We start from the raw sequence: 20,615 nt of genomic DNA, 5'->3' as shown, positions 1-20,615 counted from the left end.
TTGCACATGTTGACCGTGAAAATCAAGGTGCTGCGTTCCATTTCGGTCCGGGCTCGGTCCGGATCTTTCCCGCCCCCATCTCCGTGGTGGATGTGACTCACAGGTATTATTAGGGAGCAGCTCCGCCAGGGAGTGACCGACCCCACAGAGGCTGTCAACATCCTCCCTCTGGCTTCCTTCTAGGGTGGCAGAGTCACCCCCCCCCCAGGCCCTCCTAACCTCTCTTCAGCCTTTAACCCGGGCCTTCACCTTGACTGTGCCTGACATGGACCGCGTGTTAAAAATGCAGAGTATTGGGGTCCCTTTCCCAGAGAGGCCGAGTCAGTAGGATGCATTTTAACCCGCGTCCCTGGGGATTCGGCTGCAGGGCCCCGCACACTGGCCTGGACAGAGCTTTTTCTTTCCTCCCAGCACAGCCCAAGTGATTATTCTGGGAAGCCGTGCAGGTTGTTTTTAGGGGATAATAGGAGGAGACTGATTTGGGGCGTTATCTGAGGGACCTCCGTGGCCCGGCGCACCGCTGTCACCGGCCTGCAGGGGGCGCCAGCAGGCTGCCTCCAGGCTAGGCCACCCTCCTCCCACGTGAAAGGGGGCTGGAACCCGAGGAATGCGTCCCCGCCCCGGGGTTGACGTGTGCGTCGCTGCCGGCCCGAATTCTTAAAAGCCAGGGCGGAGCGCGAGGCATCTCAGAGGAGCCGGAGAGGAGGCGTGCGGGTGGGGACTGCGGCGCACTCGAGTCAGCGCACGGGGATCGCGGCTGTCACTGCGCTCCGAGCATCCCGGGGCTTCCCGAGTGGACGAGCCCGGCCCTGCGGGAGTTGCGGGTCCAGCCCCAGCCCCCCGCCCCTCTCGCAGCGCTGGTGGAGCCTCACGCCCCGGGCGAGCGTTAGTGATTTAGCACAAAGCACGTTTCCAAAAAGCCGCGCTCTCGCGCACGCACCTTCTCCCCCCTTTGTTTCGGGGGTCGACCGGCCGCTCTCCTCCCCAAGTCTGAATTCTTCAGAAGGGGCGGAGGGCCGCCGAGTCTCGGCTGGGAAGATGCCCTTGGAACTGACTCAGAGCCGGGTGCAGAAGATCTGGATCCCGGTCGACCACCGCCCCTCGCTGCCTAGATGTGAGTGCAGACGCGCGCGGGGCCCCGCTGCCGGGGAGGGCGCGCCGCGGGGAGAGCCGGGCCATTGTGTGGCGGGCGCCGGCCGGGCGCTTTTGTGCCGGCTCCCCTCCGCCGGCGCGCTCGGGCCCGCCGGGCGCCGCCCTCCACGCCGTCCCCGCGCCGGCCCGGGCGCCCCCCGCTCCTCCCCGCCGGCCTCGCCGTGGGGCGGGGACCGCGGGCGCTGCGCCTCCCCGGGCCGGCGTCGGGGGCGCTGTGGCCCTGCGGCCGTCTCCGCGGGGCTCGGCTCGGCTCGGCTCGCGCCGGGAGCGCAGGGGGACCCAGAAACGGCGAGCGCGCCCGGGGCGCCGCGGAGAGCCTGGGCTTCGCGGACGCGCGGGAAGGGGTGCCGGCTGGTCCCCCGGCCCGGGCCGCCCCTCCTCGGGTCTCAACCCCCTTTCTCTGTCCATCGCCTCCTCCCCTCCTCTCTCCCGGTCCCTCCATCCGTCGTCTTTCGCTGTCGCCTCTCCCCTCCCTATATAGTTCTCTAACCTCTCCCCGGCTCTGTATTTCCACGCCCCTCACTGCATCCTCCTGTTTCTCTGTATATTCCCATCTTCTGTTTTTCTCTCTTCCTGTCTCATCTCCTCTCTCTAGTTCCTTTACACCTCTGTCTTCTCTCTCTTTCTCTCTACCCGCCGCTCCTGCCTCTAGCTCCTGTCCTGGGGGCGGCAAGGGAGCTGTCTGGAACCAAGCCTTTGTGCAGTTTTTGGGGAGGGTCTGCAATCGGCGACTGCACAGTTGGCAGCCTTTCCCACGAGGGCACCGACACGCACTGAACTCAGGCTTTGCTGCGGTTCACCTCCCCACCCTGCCTGTCATGGCCCATAAATGCTTTGGGAAGGTTTACCTTGGGGCCCGTCCCCAGCCAGGGAGAGAGCCACCTCTTGAAAGGGTGGTTCCAGTGGTTTGATGGCCACATCACTCCTCCGGGGACCCCGCCCAGGAGCCCAACAGGTGGACGGGCTGAGACCAGGCTGAGACCGTGGTGAGTGTTTTGCTCGAGGTCAGGTCAGGTTGCGGGAGAGGGAAACATCGGATCTCAGGTGCAAACCCTCCCGGTGGCTTCTAGGCATCTTCGGCCCCTGGGCGCTAGGTGGCCTGCTGGCCTCCTCTGCTGCCACATTTCTCAGGGGCTGGTCACCAAGGCTACCGTGACAGCTCTTGCTCCAGGCTCTGCCCAGGTGTGAGTCACCTCCCCATCCCAGACCTGGCCCAGCAGGTGGGGAGAGGCGACCCTGGGGTGCTTCTCCATCGGCCCAGGGATGAGGACAAGGCAAGGGGCTCCCCAGGCTGGGGGCTGCTCCTCAGTCAGCTTGATCCCTCAGGTCCAGCCGGCTGCAGGGGCCTGGAGGAGAACGAGGCTTCAGTGCAGTGTCGCTAAGGGCTGGGGGCCTTGCAGGTCTGTGTCTTGTTCTCCAGCCCTTTCAGTTATGCTCTTAAATAGCTTGCTAAGCCATGGTCTGGGGCTGACCACATTTCTATAAAACCTACTGGGGGTGGGGAACGGAGCACCCTAAATTTGAGGGAGACGGCAAGATGCAGAAAGAGCCCTGACTTTTGAATAAAAGATATTTATGGAGTGCTTTGTAAACCGTAATGGGTCAAGCGAATGTAAGTTGGTTCACTAAATGCCTGTATTTATACGTATGTGAGTATAGACGCGCACACACCCCCTGAGCTGTCCCCTGGGGTTCGTGGTGGGGTGGGGACTGGGAGGTCTGGCTGGAGGGCACTGCGACGGGCTTGCCTTGGCTCAGAGCGTGATCCTGCGACCCCAGCGTGCAGCCACACTTCCTCCAGGCTTTAGAGACCCATCCATTAGCTCCCATCAGTCTGCACGTCTCACACGCAGATGAGAGATTTGCCTAAAAATCCCTGTCAGAACAATTCAGAGCTGGGGAGAGGGGGTTTGCTAAAGCTGATGGATTAAGTTCTTGTCCCCGCCTACTCTTGGAATCCCTGTGTGTGGTTCTGGGGTTACACTTTTGTCTTATAAAAATATCTGCACCCTGGATATTTATTGCTTGCACGCCCTTATTTTTAGTAGTGCTGTCTTTCTCGGTTTATAGAGTCCCATTTGTCTCATCCAAGAGCGAAAAAAGAAGGTATTTCTTCTTGACGTCTTTCCTGATTCCCTGCCCCTCCCCCCTTTAATGGCATCGCAAATGCTGGATGGATCCCCCCTCCCCCGCTGACCCTGGCAGCATCTTTCTCCGTGGTGTCCTAGTTGGGGTCTGCAGCAGGCAGCTTGGGGATGTGTTAACTAAAACGTGGGTGTTCTCTCCAAAGAACAGTAAAACAGCCACAGAGCGCCCCAGCTTGATTCGTTTGGGGGTATTTCTGCTTCTGAAGCACATCAGTTGGGTGCCCCATTGCTAAGGCTTGGTGGCGGTAAATGCTGCTTCCAAAACCGGTGGCTTCTTTCAAGTGCAGACGGTAACACAGGATGCTTCCCCGGTGAGTGAATCAGCTGAATGCACAAGGAAGTGAATTACGGCCTGGCAGGAGCTGGCGATGCCTTCTCTTGATCCTCCCAGAAAGCTGAGAGATCTGTGTGCAGGTCCCAACTTAGCACTTCTCCACTCAAGCCAGTTTCCTCTTCTGCGAAGGTATTATGTCCTGTCTGCTGATAGAAAGGTTTCGTCTCAGCAGGGGCTCACCCCTGCGGGACGGTTTTCCCCTGACTTAAGAGGGAAGATGGGGGTTCCAGAGAAACGGCGACCTCATCCTTGGGTGGCTGCTATAATTTACAGCAGTGATTGTCAGCCCCGGCTGCACAGTAGCGTCATCTAGAGGAGACTTTGGGGAAAAAGCCAGGCTGGTACCCACACCAAGTTGGAGGCGCTGCAGGTGGGGCCCGGGCAGAATTTTTCAGAAGCTCCTTAGGTTGAGAACTGCTAACTGAGGAAGAAGTGCTTGAGGATTTCGGGAGTGAAGGACCTTAGAGAGGCCCAGGCCTGTCCACTGTCACTTGTGCAGTGGGACTTACTGTGGGAGGCCACAAAGGCCGGCATCTCATGCATATTACCCTGAGGCTGAGCCCAGGAATGATGATGAAGCATCCTTGCATTTCACCGAAAGGGGCAAAGGAGACGCCAGAGGTCAGGTAACTCATCCAAGGCCGGAGGAAGTACTGGGGCCCGGCTTTGAACTCTGTGGTTCTAGACCCTCTCAGCCACGTGCTATTGTACTGCCAACTGATGCGCTGAACGCCGGTCCTTCAGCGGCTGGCAGAGACTGCGGCTGTGTTGAGAGGGCGGTTCGCTGGGTAGAGATTAGGCAGAGTTAAAACGTGCTGGGAAGTAGTGGATGCAGGTGGCCTGCACCACATAGAACAGAAGCACTTTTGAAAGAGGCTTTGCGGGGCCCGGGTTCTCCCGCCCGCAGACCCCAGCAACCCCTCCCCACCGCGAGGAGCTTGTGTGAATGTGGCTTCTTATCGCGGATGGATCGGACTCTTGGGCTGATGTGATCCCAGGAGAGGAGGCTTTGTGTCCAGCGGGCCACAGCCAAGCGTCCGCTGTCCCTTCCTGCCGTCCATTCTCCCAGGGCCAAGCACGTGGACCTTGTTTCCCAGAGAGCCCTTCACGGATGCTGTCACCGCAGAGTCACAGCAAGGCTTTCTGAGCCGCGTGTGGTTTGCCCTTTCTGGGGGGGGGGGGCAGGTCGCCATGGTTACTGCAGACGCGGCAGGGCCGTCTTGGGCACCGACCCCGCCCACACCCGCGGTTACACCGGCACTATTTTCCATCCGCCCCCACCCCCACCCCAAACTCGCTGGAGCATAACTTAGCTACTCAGAAGAGAAGAGTGTGCGTCACGTGGCATCTTTTTGAGGTTAGCATTTCAGAGCGCCTGCGGGTACAAAGCTTGGGGGCGCAGATCAGGGAGCATCAGCAGAGTGTCTTCCTTGGGTTTATTTTACTTGCAGAGCCTGCGTTTGGAGTCCCTCAGTACCGCTGGCTGGGAGTCTGTGCTGCCTGCTTGAGGCAGTGGGTTCCAACAGCCGGAGAGGTTGGCAGCTCAGTCAGGCAGCAGGGCTGGACCGCGAACCGCCCGTGCAGCCTCTGTCCCCGGGCTGCACGCGGATGTCGGCTTCCTCACCCTCCGACTTCTGTGCGTCCCCTGCCCCACAAGTACTTTTTGGAAAACCTTGCGGTAAACTCCGTACCTGTCTTCTCTGATCCCTGTGCTGCTGGGGAGGAGGAGGAAGAGGCAGAGTTCCAGGGAGGAAGGTGTGACAGATGAGAGGGGGCGGAGGGGCTGCAGAGAAGAGGAAGCTGAGGGTCGGAGGGGAACCCAGGCAGGAGCAGGTGACTGGAGGACCACGAAGGTACTTGCCATGGGCTGTGAGTTTAAGGGGCGGGGGGGGGGGGTAAGACCCGAGGGGTTCACTACAAAGTTTTGTGGCTTCTTTGCTCCCTTGGGGACCGCAGGCGGAGGGGCCCCGGCAGGCACGTTTGACAGTCCCTCTGGCAGCTCCTTGAACCTCATGCAAGAAGCCCAAGGAAGGAGTTCCCGTCGTGGCTCAGTGGTTAGTGAGTCCAACTAGGAACCATGAGGTTGTAGGTTTGATCCCTGGCCTTGCTCAGTGGGTTAAAAGATCCGGCGTTGCTGTGAGCTGTGGTGTAGGTCGCAGACTCGGGCTTGGATGCTGTGTTGCTGCGGCTCTGGTGTAGGCCGGCGGCTACAGCTCTGATTCGACCCGTAGCTTGGGAACCTCCATATGCCCTGGGAGTGGCTCAAGAAAAGACAAAAAAAAAAAAAAAAAAAAAGAAGCCCGAGGAAGAGGGGGGATGACTTCTTTGTCAGACGAGGACGTGATGGTTTATTTGCGTTTGAGATGGAGTTTGCGTTTTTGGCTTAAGATGCTTGCCCTGCTGTATCTTAATGGGTTTGCTTTTTTTTTCCCTCTCCAACTGTCTACTACCAGAGGAGATGTGCCCCTGTGATTAGTGGGCATGGACATAATCCTCCATTTGATGAATCCGTCAGCCTCTGTCTCCACTTCCTTGGCACGAGGCCAACCAAAGCATTCCGCGCCTGTGCACAGCTGAGAGTGTGTGTGTGTGTGTCCATCTCTGTGCGGGTCTGGCTGCTCCCGGAGCAGGGGCCTAGTGAGGACATCACATGAGACCAGGGGAGAGCTGGCGGCTTGGGGACGCAGTAGCAGAATGAGTGCTGTTTCCAGGCACAAGGGAGGACACTTTCACTTTCTCGTGTGTCACCTGCCGCTGCCACATGGCTTACTGTGGGTGTGTCTTCTGTCCCCACGGGTTTACGTGGAGGCTGCCAGCCTTCTCTGCTTGCCCCCTGGGGACTCAGGAAAGCTCCCCGCTGCTTCTTTGTCCCCTGTTGTGCCCGTGTGGGCAGGAAAAGGCCTCTCTTCTCTAGGAACTTGTTTGTTCCCGGCCACAGCAGCTGAGCCGTCCCAGCCCAGTGTTTCCTGGCCCTCCGATGGCCTTGCTCCTGGTCCTCAGGCTGCCTGGAGATGGTCCAGGAGCACCGAAGACGAAACAGCCCCCGCACGTTTGCATCTTCCACAGCCCCCGCCTGCGGGTCCAGGGGCAGACCCTGTGACTGCATGGCTGGTGTTTGGACATGTGACCTCTGTTTGGTCATCAGGGCCAACATGGGGCCGTGTTGGGGCTTCCACCTTAAGAGGAGGCATCTCCTTGGGCCTGTGCAGTCAGCGGCCTGGTGGCCACTCCTCCTCCCTCCTGTCCGGGCCTCTCCCACTTACACGGAGAACCTCGGTTTTGAGGTGCAGCTGAGGGGCTTTGCCTGTACTGTGGCCAGAGCAGGGGGAGGGGGCTGCGGGGCTGGTGGGGAGCAAGCAGGTGGTGGCCCCGGGCTCCTGAGCACTCTTGTCACCAGGGTGCCCGAGAGTCTCAGGGGCGAGACGCTGCCCCTGAAATGTCCAGAATGGGGTTCTTTGGGCTGCCTTCCTGAAATCCAGTGCAAGCCTCCCTTCCCACTGTTTTATCTTGTCGAGGTGCCAAGGAACTTGGGACAGTGGTCCAGCAGCGAAGCCAGGAGGGGCTTCACAGGCAGTCCTGTGGGTTTCCCTGGCCCTGCCTGGGGCCCCTGTGACTTGGCATCAGTCAGAACTTCCAAGGGGCAGAGGTGGGCGGGAGAGTCTAGGTTTATGGGGGTCGTCCTTCTAGGCCCCTGCACCCGCTCCATTTGATAAACTCTTGTTGAACTTGCCTTTTTTATTTTTTTTATTTTTATTTTTGCCTTTTCTAGGGCCACTCCCGTGGCATATGGAGGTTCCCAGGCTAGGGGTCTAATTGGAGCTGTAGCTGGCAACCTACACCACAGCCACAGCCACAGCCACGCTGGATCCTCCACCCACTGAGCAAGGCCAGGGATCGAACCCGCCACCTCATGGTTCCTAGTCGGATTCGTTAACCACTGAGCCATGACGGGAACTCCTAAACTTGCCTTTTAAAGATGACTTTTTGTAGGAAGGCCACGCAGATCTCCTATGCGGAGGCTCAGAAATTGACAGTCGGCCTCTGTCTGTGCCCGGGCAGCTCCAACCTGCCACCTCGAGTTACAGCTTATGTTGCACTTGGAAAGGGCCTCTCCTACGGATGGCCTCGCCCCTGCTGGTGCCAGGGGTCCCTTCCGTCTTCCCCTGGGTGCTTTCCACTCTGGGCGTCCTGGCCAGTCCCCGGCTGGGCTTGGGGCCCTCGGCTGTCAGGCTGGGAATGCGGGGATAGGAGGTCCCTGCCGCTGGGACCTCAGAGCTGTGGGAGCGAGGGTTTGGGCCAGCAGGGCCCCGACCTGCGGGATTGTAAAATTCGGGGGCTTCGAGGTGGGAACGAAGGACGCCCCCCCGCTGGTGCTTCATCCCCGCCCCGTCTGTGTTGCTCTCCGCAGCCTGTGGGCCGAAGCTCGCCAACTCGCCCACGGTGATCGTCATGGTGGGCCTCCCTGCCCGCGGCAAGACCTACATCTCCAAGAAGCTGACCCGCTACCTCAACTGGATCGGCGTCCCCACGAAAGGTGAGCCGCGGCCCCAGGCCAGGACTGGCCCCCTGAGGCTGCCATCCCGTGGCCAAGACAGCCCCCCCCCCCAAAAAAAGGTTGCCCTTTCCCTTTGCACCCAGTGTCTTCTCCCCCGCTGCTCTGATCCCCACTGCCCCGCATCCTGCCCCCCACAGCCCTCACCTCCTCCAGGAAGCCTTCTCTGATCACCGCAGTCTGGGCGGATCTTTTCCTTTAATTTTCCGCAGCAGCCCTTGGCTGGGAAATTCCCTCGCTGACTGTCACAAGATGACAGTCTGTGCTGGGCGACATTTCTGCGAAGCTTCGTCCGGCCTCCCCAGCTACGGGGAGGAAGCCCTGAGCACCCTCCCGATCCGACCCCTAGTGATGGATTTTTCACACTTGCTGTCCCGCTGGGGCTCGTGCGGTGCTTCTTACACGAAGCCCCCACTTGGCACCCAGCGCCCCCCCTCGGCTCGGGCCGCTGGACGGCAGAGTGGCTGCTGTGGACCCGGCCATGCGTGTGAGCGTCACTCGCTCCCAGCCCTGTGGGCAGGAGTCGTCGCCCCGATTTTCCCTAGACGTATGGCTGCCACCTGCTCTGGGGCTCAGCCTCCAGCTCTCCCTGGTCTGCAGGCTGGGCCCTAGGAGGCGGCCCAGAGCAGCCGGCCGCTGTGAGCAGTGCTGGGTCTGGGGGAGCAGGGCTGCCTTCCAGGCCGGTGATGGTTCTGGACGTGGAGCGGTCTGGTTTCCAGGGCTTCCTGGAATCTTGTGCAAGTCCTGTGCTGGCTTGGTTTCCTTTTTTGGAATGAGTGTTCCTGGCCGCGAGGGGCCCCCGCCTGGTGGCCAGCATGGCAGGCTAAGGGCCCTTTCTTTTCCGTCCAGTGTTCAACGTCGGGGAATACCGGCGGGAGGCCGTCAAGCAGTACAGCTCCTACAATTTCTTCCGGCCAGACAACGAGGAGGCCATGAGAGTCCGCAAGTGAGGCCCGGGCTGCGGGGCGGGAGGTGCGGGTGGGCAGGGGGCTGTGTCGCTTTGCTCCGTGGCCCCTGGTTGTGAGGGAGGCACTACCCACCCCCCCATATAGCAGCCCTGGCCTCTGCGCCTTGGAGCCCCCCTGCCTTCCTCTGCTCCCAGATGGTCTGATTCCGCTGATGCAATGCAGACCACCAGTAACAGCTCATTCAGAACGAGCAAAATTGTTTTGCTGGAAAAGTCGTCTGTTTGTGTTTGAAAAGGAGTTTTTTTAAGCCCAAGGGACCCCATGTGTGGGGGCTGCACTTTAGAATCCCGCGGGAGCTCGGCACCACCCCGATGCCAGCCCTGCCTGGACGGGACCTGGGCGTCGTGCTCTGAAAGCTCCCAGGGTGGGGGGCTCAGTGTGCAGCCCCCAGGAGACCAGCTCCCCAGGGCCGTGGCCGTGGGCAGGGCTCTGGTTGGGAGCCCGGATCCGGTGGTCCTGGCCCCCTGCACAGTTTGGCAGTGGGATCCTGGTCACCCCACTTGCTGGGGCAAGCTGGGGGTGTCTGGCTTTCCCCTTGGATGGACTGGCTCTGAGGCACCCGTGCTCTTTCTGTGTCGCAGGCAGTGTGCGCTGGCTGCCCTGAGAGACGTGAAAAGTTACCTCACGAAGGAAGGGGGCCAAATTGCGGTAAGTCTGGGGAATAAGACGCCCCGTCGGGATCCCCATAGTGCGATGGTACCCTGGAGAGCAGGAGTGTAGACACAGCCATGTGGGGACACCTCAAACGGGGGCAGGTGTCTCTGGCCCAAGTGCCGAGGGAAGCAGGTGGCAGGGGCAGCCTGGGGACCCAGGAGGAAGGCGGTGGGCACCGCCCTCGGGGACAGGCTGGGGACCAGTGTCCCTTCCTCGTGCCCCCTCCCTGGCATATGCTGCTTCTCAATTGCTTTAAGGACCGTTCCCACCCCGCTTGGGTCCCTGGGTGTGGGAGGCAGTGGGGGACGCTGGGGGGTGCCGTCTCTCGTGGAGCCCCAGAACGTGACAGGCCTGACCTTTGGGGGTTTGGTAAACACCCGTGAAGTCAAACTGGGCTCTCTTCACTGCCCCTCTTTCTCCCTGCCAGGTTTTTGATGCCACCAACACTACTAGAGAGAGGAGACACATGATCCTTCATTTTGCCAAAGAAAATGATTTCAAGGTGAGCTGGCTTCTTGTCCTGCCCGGAGCAACTCAGCAGCAAGGGAACCCCACAGGGTCGGCTGATGCCTGGATCTGGAGCCCCTGTGCGCCGTGCTTGGGGACAGGGGTGTTCCCTCTTTTGGGGAGGGCCAAGGACTTGGGACTGAGTGGGACTTGTTCTTCTACCTGTATTTGGGGATTGATAAGTGGGGTCCTTCCGGCTCCCCCATGGTGGTGACATCACGTGATCCCAAGGTTGGCCCTTTGCGTTGGCCTGGATTTCGTGTTTCCTAACGTTTCTGACTTGCCTCCTCCCAGGTGTTTTTCATTGAGTCTGTGTGCGATGACCCTACAGTCGTGGCCTCAAACATCATGGTAAGAGCCCCCGCTGGTGTGGCAACCTGAGAGAAGTGAGGGACCAGGTCGTCCCGGAGAAGTGCCTGGACCCTGAGAATACGCTGGCCCTCCCAGCTGCTTGGTGGCTTTGTCTGAGAGGGACTCCGGGAGGTTAGAAGTGCAGGGTGCTGTTTAACTTCGAAGCACCTCCTCTGACCTGGACTGCCTTTATCAAGCTCCTTTCAGACAGTCAGCTGAAAGCAGTCTTTTGGGGATATGAGAGAGAAATTGGGGGACCTTGGACAGTTTCTGTGGATGGCAGTTTGGCAGCTGGGGGGTGGGGGGCTGCTTGGGGCAGAAGGCAGCTCGCCGGTCCCGACGGGAAAGGAGGCAGGAGGCCATCTCTTGCTGTTAAGGTCCCTGGTAGATGAGAATGGTTGCAGAATGACAAAAGCCCCTGGGACTCAGCAGACAGAAGGCAGAATTCCCAGGATTGGGAAGTGTGGGGGGCGGTAGCGCCATCTTCCTGTTCCACTCGCCCCCGTCAGGGAGAGGCTGCCCAGGTAAATTGGGGGTAACCGGCAGCTTAATTCGATTAATTCTTTTTTTTTTTTTTTTTTGGTCTTTTGTCCTTTTAGGGCCGCACCTGTGGCATATGGAGGTTCCCAGGCTAGGGGTCTAATCAGAGCTATTGCTGCTGATCTACACCACAGCCACAGCAACACGGGATCCAAGCTGCGTCTGTGACCTACACTATAGCTCTTGGCAACACCGGATCCTCAACCCACTGAGTGAGGCCAGGGATCGAACCCGCAACCTCACTGCTCCTCGTCGGATTCGTTGCCACTGCACCACGATGGGAACTCCTCAATTAATTCTTAAATTTCACTTGCTGGCAATAGATCATAGACAAATGGTTATTGTGAAGACTTTACCACAAGTCACCTTCTCATATTGTAGATAATTTTCTTCGCAACTTAAATACATCAGGGTAAGATGTTACTTATAAAGAAAATCAGGTCTGGGAGTTCCCGTCACGGCTCAGTGGGTTAAGAACCTGACTAGCATCCATGAGGATGTGGGTTCGATCCCTGGCTTCGCTCCGTGGGTTAAGCATCCAATGTTGCCATGAGCTGTGGTGTGGGTCACAGATGAGGCTTGGATCTGGAGTGGCTGTGGCTGTGGCGTAGACCCCTAGCCTGGGAACTTCCATATGCCACACGTGCAGCCTTAAAAAAAGAAAAAGAAAAAAGTCAGATCTGACACTTTACAGGGAACGCTAGAGCTTGGCCACTGCAGGCGTGCAGAGGGGTTCATTAGCTTCTGGGATTAGGCCTTTTCTCCAAGGAAGTGGGACTCTTTGCAGGCATTTCTCAGAAATGAGTTCATGTTTCAGGAAGGGCTATTGAAATGGTAGAAAATCAGTCCAGATTGGTTTCGGCGGCTCCAAAGCAAGAGGCTCAAAGGATGAGGAGACGGCCCTTGCCGTGCTCTCCACAAAGCGTTTGCTCTGTTTCTTTGGTTTGGTTCTACCATGTCCACTTGGGCGTGAAGCAAAGCGCAGCTGCAGAATAGTTCTCCCCCGATGAGCGGTTGACACTCGCTTGGCCAGGAGCTCACGACTTGTGTCCTTCTCTGTGACCTCACGGAGCCCTTTGCCTCAGCCCTCCGTGTTCAGAAATCTTACTCCGATGAAGCCCCAAGGCATCTTTGTCATTATTACGCCTTTCTGTTGTGCTTTTTATGGGGCAGGCCGTGCTGGAGAAAGGGCCCCGTGAACTCAGAGTTTGTTTCAAATCGTGCTAAAATATCCATGGTCAACCATTCTGACCATTTGGGAGCGTTGAATTCCGCGGGACTCAGCAAATTCCCTTTGCCATGCGGCCATCCCTCCCAGCCTCCTGGACCCAGGACTCTCGCAACTTCCCCAGCTGAAGCCATGCATCTGTGAAAAACTTCCTCCCCACTGGACTTGGGAGTTTTGCAGAGCGCCTGCCTCTCTTTCATGGCCCTGGTCACTGCTGAGGGCCCAAAGAGTCCATGCATTCAAAAATTCTGGGTTTCCCTGAAACCTGCCAGGTGGCTTAGGCCTATTATATAGGTGAGGGGATGGCAGGCCAGGGGCACCTGTCCTCCGTCCCCAGAGAGCAAGCCTTGGACAGGACTGGGCATGTGGTCCAGGCTGGGAAGCATCATTCGGGGACCAGTTACAAGCGTGTGCCGCCCCCGACTGTGGGCATTAGAGGAGGAATTCTGCCAGGCGCCCAGGGCACCTCTAGGGGCTCCTTTGCTTCCCGGCAACGTCCTCTTGGTGGGGGCAGCGCTGCGGATGCTCACGGGCAACTCAGTTGAACGGAGGGCTGGTTGTCCGCTGGTGATCTGGCTACTGGATGGATCCGGAGTCAGGGCCCATCAGAGGGGTCATTAGAATCCTCGTCCCCATCAGTGAGCCTGTCCACTGTGGGTGCCCTCGTGGGGAATTGTGGGGGTCCTGACTCCACGCCCAGGCTTCTCTCGCTCTTTTTCCTCCTGCGATGCTGGGTAGGGTCATTGGCATCCTGCTCCTGTCCCTGCTTTTCCTCGTTTGCAAAAGCCCCAAATCCTGCTTCATGCTAAGCAGAAAGCCTTCCAGCGTGATTCATCAGCTGCCTCTTTGTGGTGTTACAGGAAGTGAAGCTCTCCAGCCCGGATTACAAAGACTGCAACTCAGCAGAAGCTATGGACGATTTCATGAAGAGAATTAATTGCTACGAAGCCAGCTACCAGCCCCTCGACCCTGACAAATGTGACAGGTAATTAATTCCTAGGAGGTCACTGTCTCAACCACCTACTGAAGGGCTTTGCATGTTTTCTTGATGTTCTCATGAACCATTAAGCTCCTGATGCCTTTATAAACCCTCTTTTAAAGTACCTTTTTTTTAAGAAAATGCTTGATTCGGGTGTGTTGTAACTACTCGAGACACGGTGTACAGGTGTGGAAGGTGGATATCTGAGCCCCATCCTGCTGCTGCCCTCTGAGGTCTCCTTTCTTTTCGTTTCCTTCTCTTGTTTCTCTCCCGTCGCCGAGAGGCCAGCCCGCCTCTCCAGCACTCCTTCCGCCTGGGTCGTGCACCCTCAGAGCCCCTGCGCGCTGATGCCGCGGGTCAGCGGGGGGGCTGTGTCTCCGCGGCGGGGTGGGGCGGTCAGTGCGTGCGGTCGGCGGGGCTCTGACAGGCTGGTCGCCTTCCCGTGCAGGGACCTGTCCCTGATCAAGGTGATCGACGTGGGCCGGCGGTTCCTGGTGAACAGGGTGCAGGACCACATCCAGAGCCGCATCGTGTACTACCTGATGAACATCCACGTGCAGCCGCGCACCATCTACCTGTGCCGGCACGGCGAGAGCGAGCACAACCTCCAGGGCAAGATCGGAGGGGACTCGGGCCTGTCCAGCAGGGGCAGGAAGGTAGGAGGGGAGCGGGGTCGGGCGGGGAGCCGAGGGGTGGGGCTGTGTGTCCTTGCGTGTGTCCCTCGGTGTATGTGTATATATGTGTGTGTGTGTATGTATGTCTGTGTGTGCGTCTGAGTCTGTGTGTCCCTCTGTGCATGTAGGTATGTGTGTGTATGAATGTGTGCGTGTGTGTGAGCGCAGGCTCAGGGAGGGTGCGTGTGCACCGGCAGCACAGGCGGCTGGCAGAGCGCGCGGGGCCCAGTTCGGGGGGCAGAGCCTGACTCCCGCGTGTGCCCCTCGGCCCGCCCCCTCCCAGTTTGCCAGCGCCCTGAGCAAGTTCGTGGAGGAGCAGAACCTGAAGGACCTCAAGGTGTGGACCAGCCAGCTGAAGAGCACCATCCAGACGGCCGAGGCCCTGCAGCTGCCCTACGAGCAGTGGAAGGCGCTCAACGAGATCGACGCGGTAGGTCGGGGTCTGGCGCCGGGGCGGCGGGGCCCGGAGGGCAAGGGGGCCTCTGCCGGGATCTGCCGGACGCCCGGGAGCCCTCCACCCGCGGCCCGCGCCATCACCCAAGTGACGCTGGGTGTTCCTGGCAGGGCGTCTGTGAGGAGATGACCTACGAGGAGATCAGAGACACGTACCCCGAGGAGTACGCGCTGCGGGAGCAGGACAAGTACTACTACCGCTATCCCACCGGGGAGGTGCGTGCCCGCCCCTCGGGCCCCGCGCGCGTGCGCACTCCAGCGGGCCAGCAGGCGTGCTATGGGGGAGGGGCCGGGGTGGACCCGAAACCCCGTGTCCGGCTGGGGCACGGGGGCTGCTGGGGCCCTGGGGACTCCAGCGGGGAAGGGCCCCTGCGTCTACCCTCCACCTCTGTCCCGATGCTCGTCCTGGCACTCCTGCCTTTGAATCCGGTCTTCCCGAGTTAATCCCTGTAAACAGCTCAGGGGACACACGGTGTATTTTCCTACGAGAGGCAGGCAGGCAGAGCTGTGTTTGGCTAATGACGTATGTAACGACTGGGGAAAGAAAAACAGTCTTAGGTGGTGATTCACTCTGCATGTGGGCTCCCTTGACTCCAGGCAACCTGGCAGACACGTCAGCAGGTCACTGGTACTGAGGCCCCGATGGTGGTGGAGGGCACCCTGGGCCAGAAAGTCCCCCCACCCCGCCCCGCGCGCCCTGCTAGGGCTGCGGGAGCAGCTGCCTGGGCCTTGGATGGAGTCCAGGTGCACGCGGTGCTCTGGGGGCCAAGGTTGGCCTGGGGACACCTAGAGGGGGTCCTTTCTGTCTGCGGCACTCACAGGCCTGCGGTTTGTCACACGTCAGTTCCTCAAAGCCCAGCATGCTGTCCCTGGTCTCTGCCACCCCTGGGACCTGGTTAGTGACAGAGGGTCCTGTCATAAAAGCCAGAGGCTTTCCCTTTCTTTTCCAGTTTCCTTTTATTGAGATAAAATTCTCATCAAGTGAGTCATCATTGTAGCCAGTTTAAACGACGCAGCTCAGTGGCTCTTGGTACATCCACAGTATTCTTCAGCCTTCACCACTAATTCTAAAATACTCCAGGGCTCTACAAGAAAGACCGTTTAGCGGTCACTTCCAGTGTCCCGTTCCCCTCTCCCCCCGCAACCTCGAGTCTACCTTCAGTCTCTGGAGTTGCACAGGTGCTGGTACAGGGAGGCAGAACCCTGAGGCCTTTTTGCCAGGAAGCAGCATTTATTCCTGCTGGCACCGGCTCATCAGCAGATTCATATCCAAAGGCTGAGCCCCGAACGCAGCAGGGGCGCTGTCTCACATACTCTCCGTTATTTTTTTCTTTTACACTTTGGCCCCTTTGGACCCCTCAGAAGGTAACATCCATTCTGTAATTTCTGAGTGGACAGTTCTAGATGCGGTTGACCCCTGGATTCAGGTTGTTGCATTGTTATAGAACTGCGCCTGCGCGGACCAGTGTTGCAGAATTGCGCATGCGCGGACAGGTGCTGCGGCTGCACGTTGCCTTCTCTTTGTCCTGGGGGGGCCCTTCCCCTTCCCCACCCCCACTACACCTGTTCTGGACCTTTCACGTCAGTGGAATCACACACCCCGGGGCCTTTCACTCTGTGTATCTTGATCAGGGCTCCGTTGCCTGCTTCCCTGGTGACGGTCGAGGATCGGAAAGGAGCAGTGAGAGGGCAGTTGCGGTGGCTTCTCCCAGGGCCCAGAAGGGGTGTGGCATCCACACACCGACCAGGGTTCATAGCGGATCAGTCGGGGTTTCTGATGGGGTTTGGGATGGGGGTGGTGGCCCTGGATGCCCAGTTTCTGCAGCAGCATGGCGCCCCTTCCCTCTGCCTTACAGTCCTACCAGGACCTGGTCCAGCGCTTGGAGCCGGTGATCATGGAGCTGGAGCGGCAGGAGAACGTGCTGGTTATCTGCCACCAGGCTGTGCTGCGCTGCCTCCTGGCCTACTTCCTGGACAAGAGCGCAGGTGCGGGAGGGGGAGGGGGGTTGTCGGGAGCCCGTCACCGCCCCCGAAAGCAGGGAGGGAAACTGGCCTTGGACTTGGAGGATCCACACTGCCTGCCAAGCGTTCCAAAGGCTGCAGGGCCTCCCCCGCCCTGCTCAAGGGCAGTTTGACACTGGGTAGATTTAACAGTCTCAAGAACCAGCCTCTTGAGGCCTTGTACCCCCACCTCTCAGGGGCCTTGGGGGGTGGGGGGGGCAGCACACCTTCTCAGCCCAGAAAACTCTGTCCGTACTTTTAGAACTTAAGTGTGTGGTCTGCTCGAGGTTCAGCTGGATCCCAACACACCTAAATTGTGTGGGAAATGAATTTTGACTCCAGTGCATTATGGGAGGGTTTGGGTTTGCTTCGATGCTGCTCTTTAGGTGTCTTTGGTAGGGCCACCTGCCTCGAGCCGGAGGACCTGTGCCAGGCATACGGGAGTTAACACCCTGCCCAGACAGGTCTCTGCAGGGCCCCACATGGCAGGAGCTCTCACTGGGGCCTGGCAAGGTCTGTCCTCAAGGCTCTCCTCTCATTGTGGGCCCTTCTCTCCTTTTCAGAAGAGATGCCATACCTGAAGTGCCCCCTTCACGCCGTCCTGAAGCTGACGCCCGTCGCATATGGTGAGTGTGGGGACACAGCCCTCTGAGACCTGTACCCTGGCTGGGGTGGGGGTGGGGCTGCGAGTGCGGGTCCCCTCTGATATGATGCCACCCTCTTCCCCCTCCCCTGCCCCACCAGGTTGCCGCGTAGAATCCATCTACCTGAATGTGGAGTCGGTGAGCACACACCGGGAGAGGTCAGAGGTGAGTGTGAGCTCGCTGCCTGCATCTGGGGGTTGCCGCTGAGTGGTGGCACCAGGGGGCACCAACACTTGGGAGGCCCCCTCAGCCGTGTTGCTTGTAAGGGCTGACTGTGTCTGTCGGCGGATTGTCACCAACTCGTTTGGAATTGTGGCCCTCGTGACTGTCCCTCCCTTCCTCGCCATCTGTGTGCCTGTTTGGCGGCTTCCTGGCATCGTCTTCCTTTTCTTCCTTCCCACACTCCTTCCCCCGTTTCCACTTGACTTGAGAAGTGAGCATTGAGTGGGGAGACATTCTGCTCTTTTAAACGTAACTGTAGCACAGTCATCGCTGCCTTTTTCTCGGTGGCAGCTAAACAATTTCAAGTTCCAGAGTCACGGGTGGCACGGAACCCACAAATCCGCCGTCATCTGCCTGCACTTAGGACCCGAGTCACCACGGAGGTGCTAGAAGTGGAGAAGGGAGCGGGGCTGCGGGTTGGGAATCAGAGATGGGGGTGGTGGCAGATGGACCGTTTTTTCCGGAGACCCCGGTCCCTGGCTGCATCTGAGCCCGCCCGGGCGGTCTGGGACTCGGTGGCCTGCCTGGCCGCATCTCCCACGGGCAGCACAGATTTCTGCTCAGGCGTATGTTGGGAAAGAAAGTTTGTATTTGTACCGACTGTCAACTCCAGTGCTTTGCCCGCGTTAGTCTGACCGTTTCTTTTACAAGTGTGGCATCCCTGTCCCCAGCGGGTTTTGGCATGAAAACCCCAGCCTCCCTGGCCGGGTGACTGAAACACAGGCAGCCGGCTCCCCTTGGCTCTCACGGCGCCCTTCTGCACGGGGCAGCGGGGTGTGCATTGCTTTCCCTCCAGGAACCACAGCCTCCCCGCCGGACCCCCCAGCACCGCGGTAGTTGGGTTTGGGCCCAAACTGGGCTGTGAGGGCCCCTGAACACTTCACGGTGCAGAGCAGGGCGGGGGCTTCATGGAGACAGACCCCCAACTTGGGTTCCTGGGCCCCAATCTACAGAGTGACAGGCCCCGGGGACTGCAGGGGTCCCCACTCCAGTGGAGTTGCCCCTTGATCTGAAGGCTAGTGTTTGGCTCTGGCTGGTGGTTTCCCGCGTCTTCTGTCTGCTGGCTCCTGTTGAGGCTTCGTTTCCTGTCCTGTTCTGGTCGTAGTCACTTGGAGCGGGAGCTCTGGTCAGCGGGAGGGCGTCCAGCACCGACACCTTCTCCCCGACCCCTCCTGCCACCCCCAGGAGGTGCCTGAGCCTCCCATCCAGTTGTCCCCGCCCCCCCGCCCTGCAATCTCGGAGGCTGGCTGCAAGGGTCTTTCCTGCAACGTCTTCTCTGCTGTGACTGCATCACTGTCTGGGCAGCACCGTCCTGCCCTCCTTCCCCTGCCTGCTTTGCAGATGTTGCGTTTGTCCGAGTGGGTGTCTTGGAATGATCGGGAAGGGGGCTTGGGAGGAGAGCGCATCCCTCGTTCTTGCCGACTGGGAGACCCACGACGAGCCAGCAGCCCCGGGGCCGTTCACCGTGGTTGCTCTTGCGGTCTCAGCAAGATCCAGAAGCAGAGAAACGGGATTCATTTGGTTTTGGATTTTTTTTTTTTTTTTTTTTGGCTTATTTACTTCCCCTCCTTGTAACTGTCGCCTTCTCTCTTTTGTCTTTGTCTCGCTTAGGATGCAAAGAAGGGACCTAACCCGCTCATGCGACGCAATAGTGTCACCCCACTAGCCAGCCCCGAGCCCACCAAAAAGCCTCGCATCAACAGCTTTGAGGAGCATGTGGCTTCTACCTCCGCTGCCCTGCCCAACTGCCTACCCCCGGAGGCGCCCACGCAGCTGCCCGGACAAGTGCGTCACCCCCTTTTCCTTCCTGAGACTCGTATCAGGGTGGGGAGGGTGTGCCTCGAGGGGCAGCGGTGTTGGGGTAGAGGACACGGACACCTCTCAGTGTGGGACCCCTGGATCCGTCCTTGAGACCATGGCTGTGTGTGCACACGCCCCTTCTGAGGCGGTGGCTTTCTCTGGTCACACCCAGGCCGAGTGGGGAATCATTCAAGTGGCTCTGACCCAGTCACAATGCGTGAGTAGTTTCTCCTAAGTTCAAGGACACCCCTAGTTCAGGAGTCTCCGTTCAGCTCTGGGCTGCTGGCTTCTCTGTGGCCTGGGGACGCCTCTTCTGTCCCCTTGCTGAGTATTTGTCTTTAATTCCTCCCTCGCCCTCACTCTCCATCAGAGAAACGCTGTCGTCAGGTGCCCTTGTCGGTTGGGGCCCTTGGAGCGTGTCTGGAGCCCACGTGGCTGGGCTCGAATCCGGGCCAGAGGACCTGGAATTAGCCACTCACTTCTATAACGTAGTAAAACCCCCCAAGTGAAAAACCACTTAGATTTCATTCTTAGATTATTTCGTTTGCTGAGATGATGGAAGGCTGAAGGATACTGGCTGTTGGGTACTAAGATGGGCTTTCGGAAAACCACTATTTTCCTCAACAACTCCTGAAAATCTTTGCCAGCATGAGGAACTGTAGAAATCTCTGGGCACCAATTTGGGGTCCACCCAGGGGTCTCCCCCACCTCCACCCATCACGTCTGGCCTCACGCACAGAAATCACGGGCTAAAGTTCCCGTTGGGTTTGTTAATGAGCTGAGCGCTCAAAGCCACAGAGCCTTCCAGCATTTCCCCTGAAACTCATTTAAACCTCGTGTTGTCTGGAAGTGTGCTGGGGGTGGGGGCAGGGAGTGCCACGCAGCCCTCTCCAGGCCTCAGTTTTCTCAGCTGTGGAATGGGGGAGCAGCGCCTATTGCTAGGAGCCTCTGATGCAACGGTGTCCACCCCAGCGCCGGCTGTGGGACCTTCCTGTCAGGCTCGGTCACCTCCCTGGCCTTCAGTCTCCTAAGTTTTTAAAATGAGGGGGGTAGGAGTTCCTGTTGTGGCTTAGCGGGTTAGGACCCTGACTGGTATCCGTGAGGATGTGGGTTTGGTCCCTGGCCTTGCTCAGCAAGGTAGGGATCCAGTGTTGCTGTGGCTGTGATGTGGGCCAGCAGCCGCAGCTCCGCTTCGAATCCTAGCCTGGCAACTTCCACGTGCCGCAGGTGTGGCCGTAAAAATTTAAAAAATAAATACAACAAGGGAGGTAGACTGGGCGCTGTCTCATTGACGCGCCTTTCAGGTCTAAAGTCAGAGCTGTGTTTCATGAACACTGAGAACTGAAGCGTGGCTTCAGGGGACAGTCTGTGCGGGTGTAAATGGCGGGGTCACAGTTGGACATGTAGCT

General features: G+C 59.0%; 1 protein-coding gene across 15 annotated transcripts in view; it reads left to right on the top strand.

Moving 5' to 3' along the window:
* The window catches only part of PFKFB3 (6-phosphofructo-2-kinase/fructose-2,6-biphosphatase 3), an 82,521-nt gene that overhangs the window by 55,813 nt on the left and 6,093 nt on the right, over nt 1-20,615 (top strand). For 7 of the 15 annotated variants that reach the window (XM_021065031.2, XM_084980555.1, XM_084980553.1 and 4 more), the window contains exons 2-14: nt 8,042-8,167; nt 9,035-9,131; nt 9,735-9,801; nt 10,235-10,309; nt 10,609-10,665; nt 13,294-13,418; nt 13,861-14,068; nt 14,370-14,516; nt 14,651-14,755; nt 16,396-16,525; nt 17,104-17,166; nt 17,285-17,349; nt 19,018-19,191. In XM_021065031.2, the coding sequence (XP_020920690.1) occupies nt 8,042-8,167; nt 9,035-9,131; nt 9,735-9,801; nt 10,235-10,309; nt 10,609-10,665; nt 13,294-13,418; nt 13,861-14,068; nt 14,370-14,516; nt 14,651-14,755; nt 16,396-16,525; nt 17,104-17,166; nt 17,285-17,349; nt 19,018-19,191 (1,439 nt within the window). Of the gene's footprint in view, nt 1-688; nt 1,115-1,496; nt 2,139-8,041; nt 8,168-9,034; nt 9,132-9,734; nt 9,802-10,234; nt 10,310-10,608; nt 10,666-13,293; nt 13,419-13,860; nt 14,069-14,369; nt 14,517-14,650; nt 14,756-16,395; nt 16,526-17,103; nt 17,167-17,284; nt 17,350-19,017; nt 19,192-20,615 lie in introns of those variants that run through there. The other 8 variants (XM_013980318.3, XM_021065027.2, XM_084980550.1 and 5 more) reach the window with 2 other exon arrangements.

The sequence above is a fragment of the Sus scrofa genome, chromosome 10 (genome assembly GCF_054392235.1).
Source record: "Sus scrofa isolate SSC_HxYL_T2T_F1_AM1 chromosome 10, Sscrofa_HxYL_maternal_Yorkshire_Landrace_v2.0, whole genome shotgun sequence".
NCBI lineage: Eukaryota > Metazoa > Chordata > Mammalia > Artiodactyla > Suidae > Sus > Sus scrofa.
This window is presented reverse-complemented; position numbering and strand designations above follow the sequence as displayed.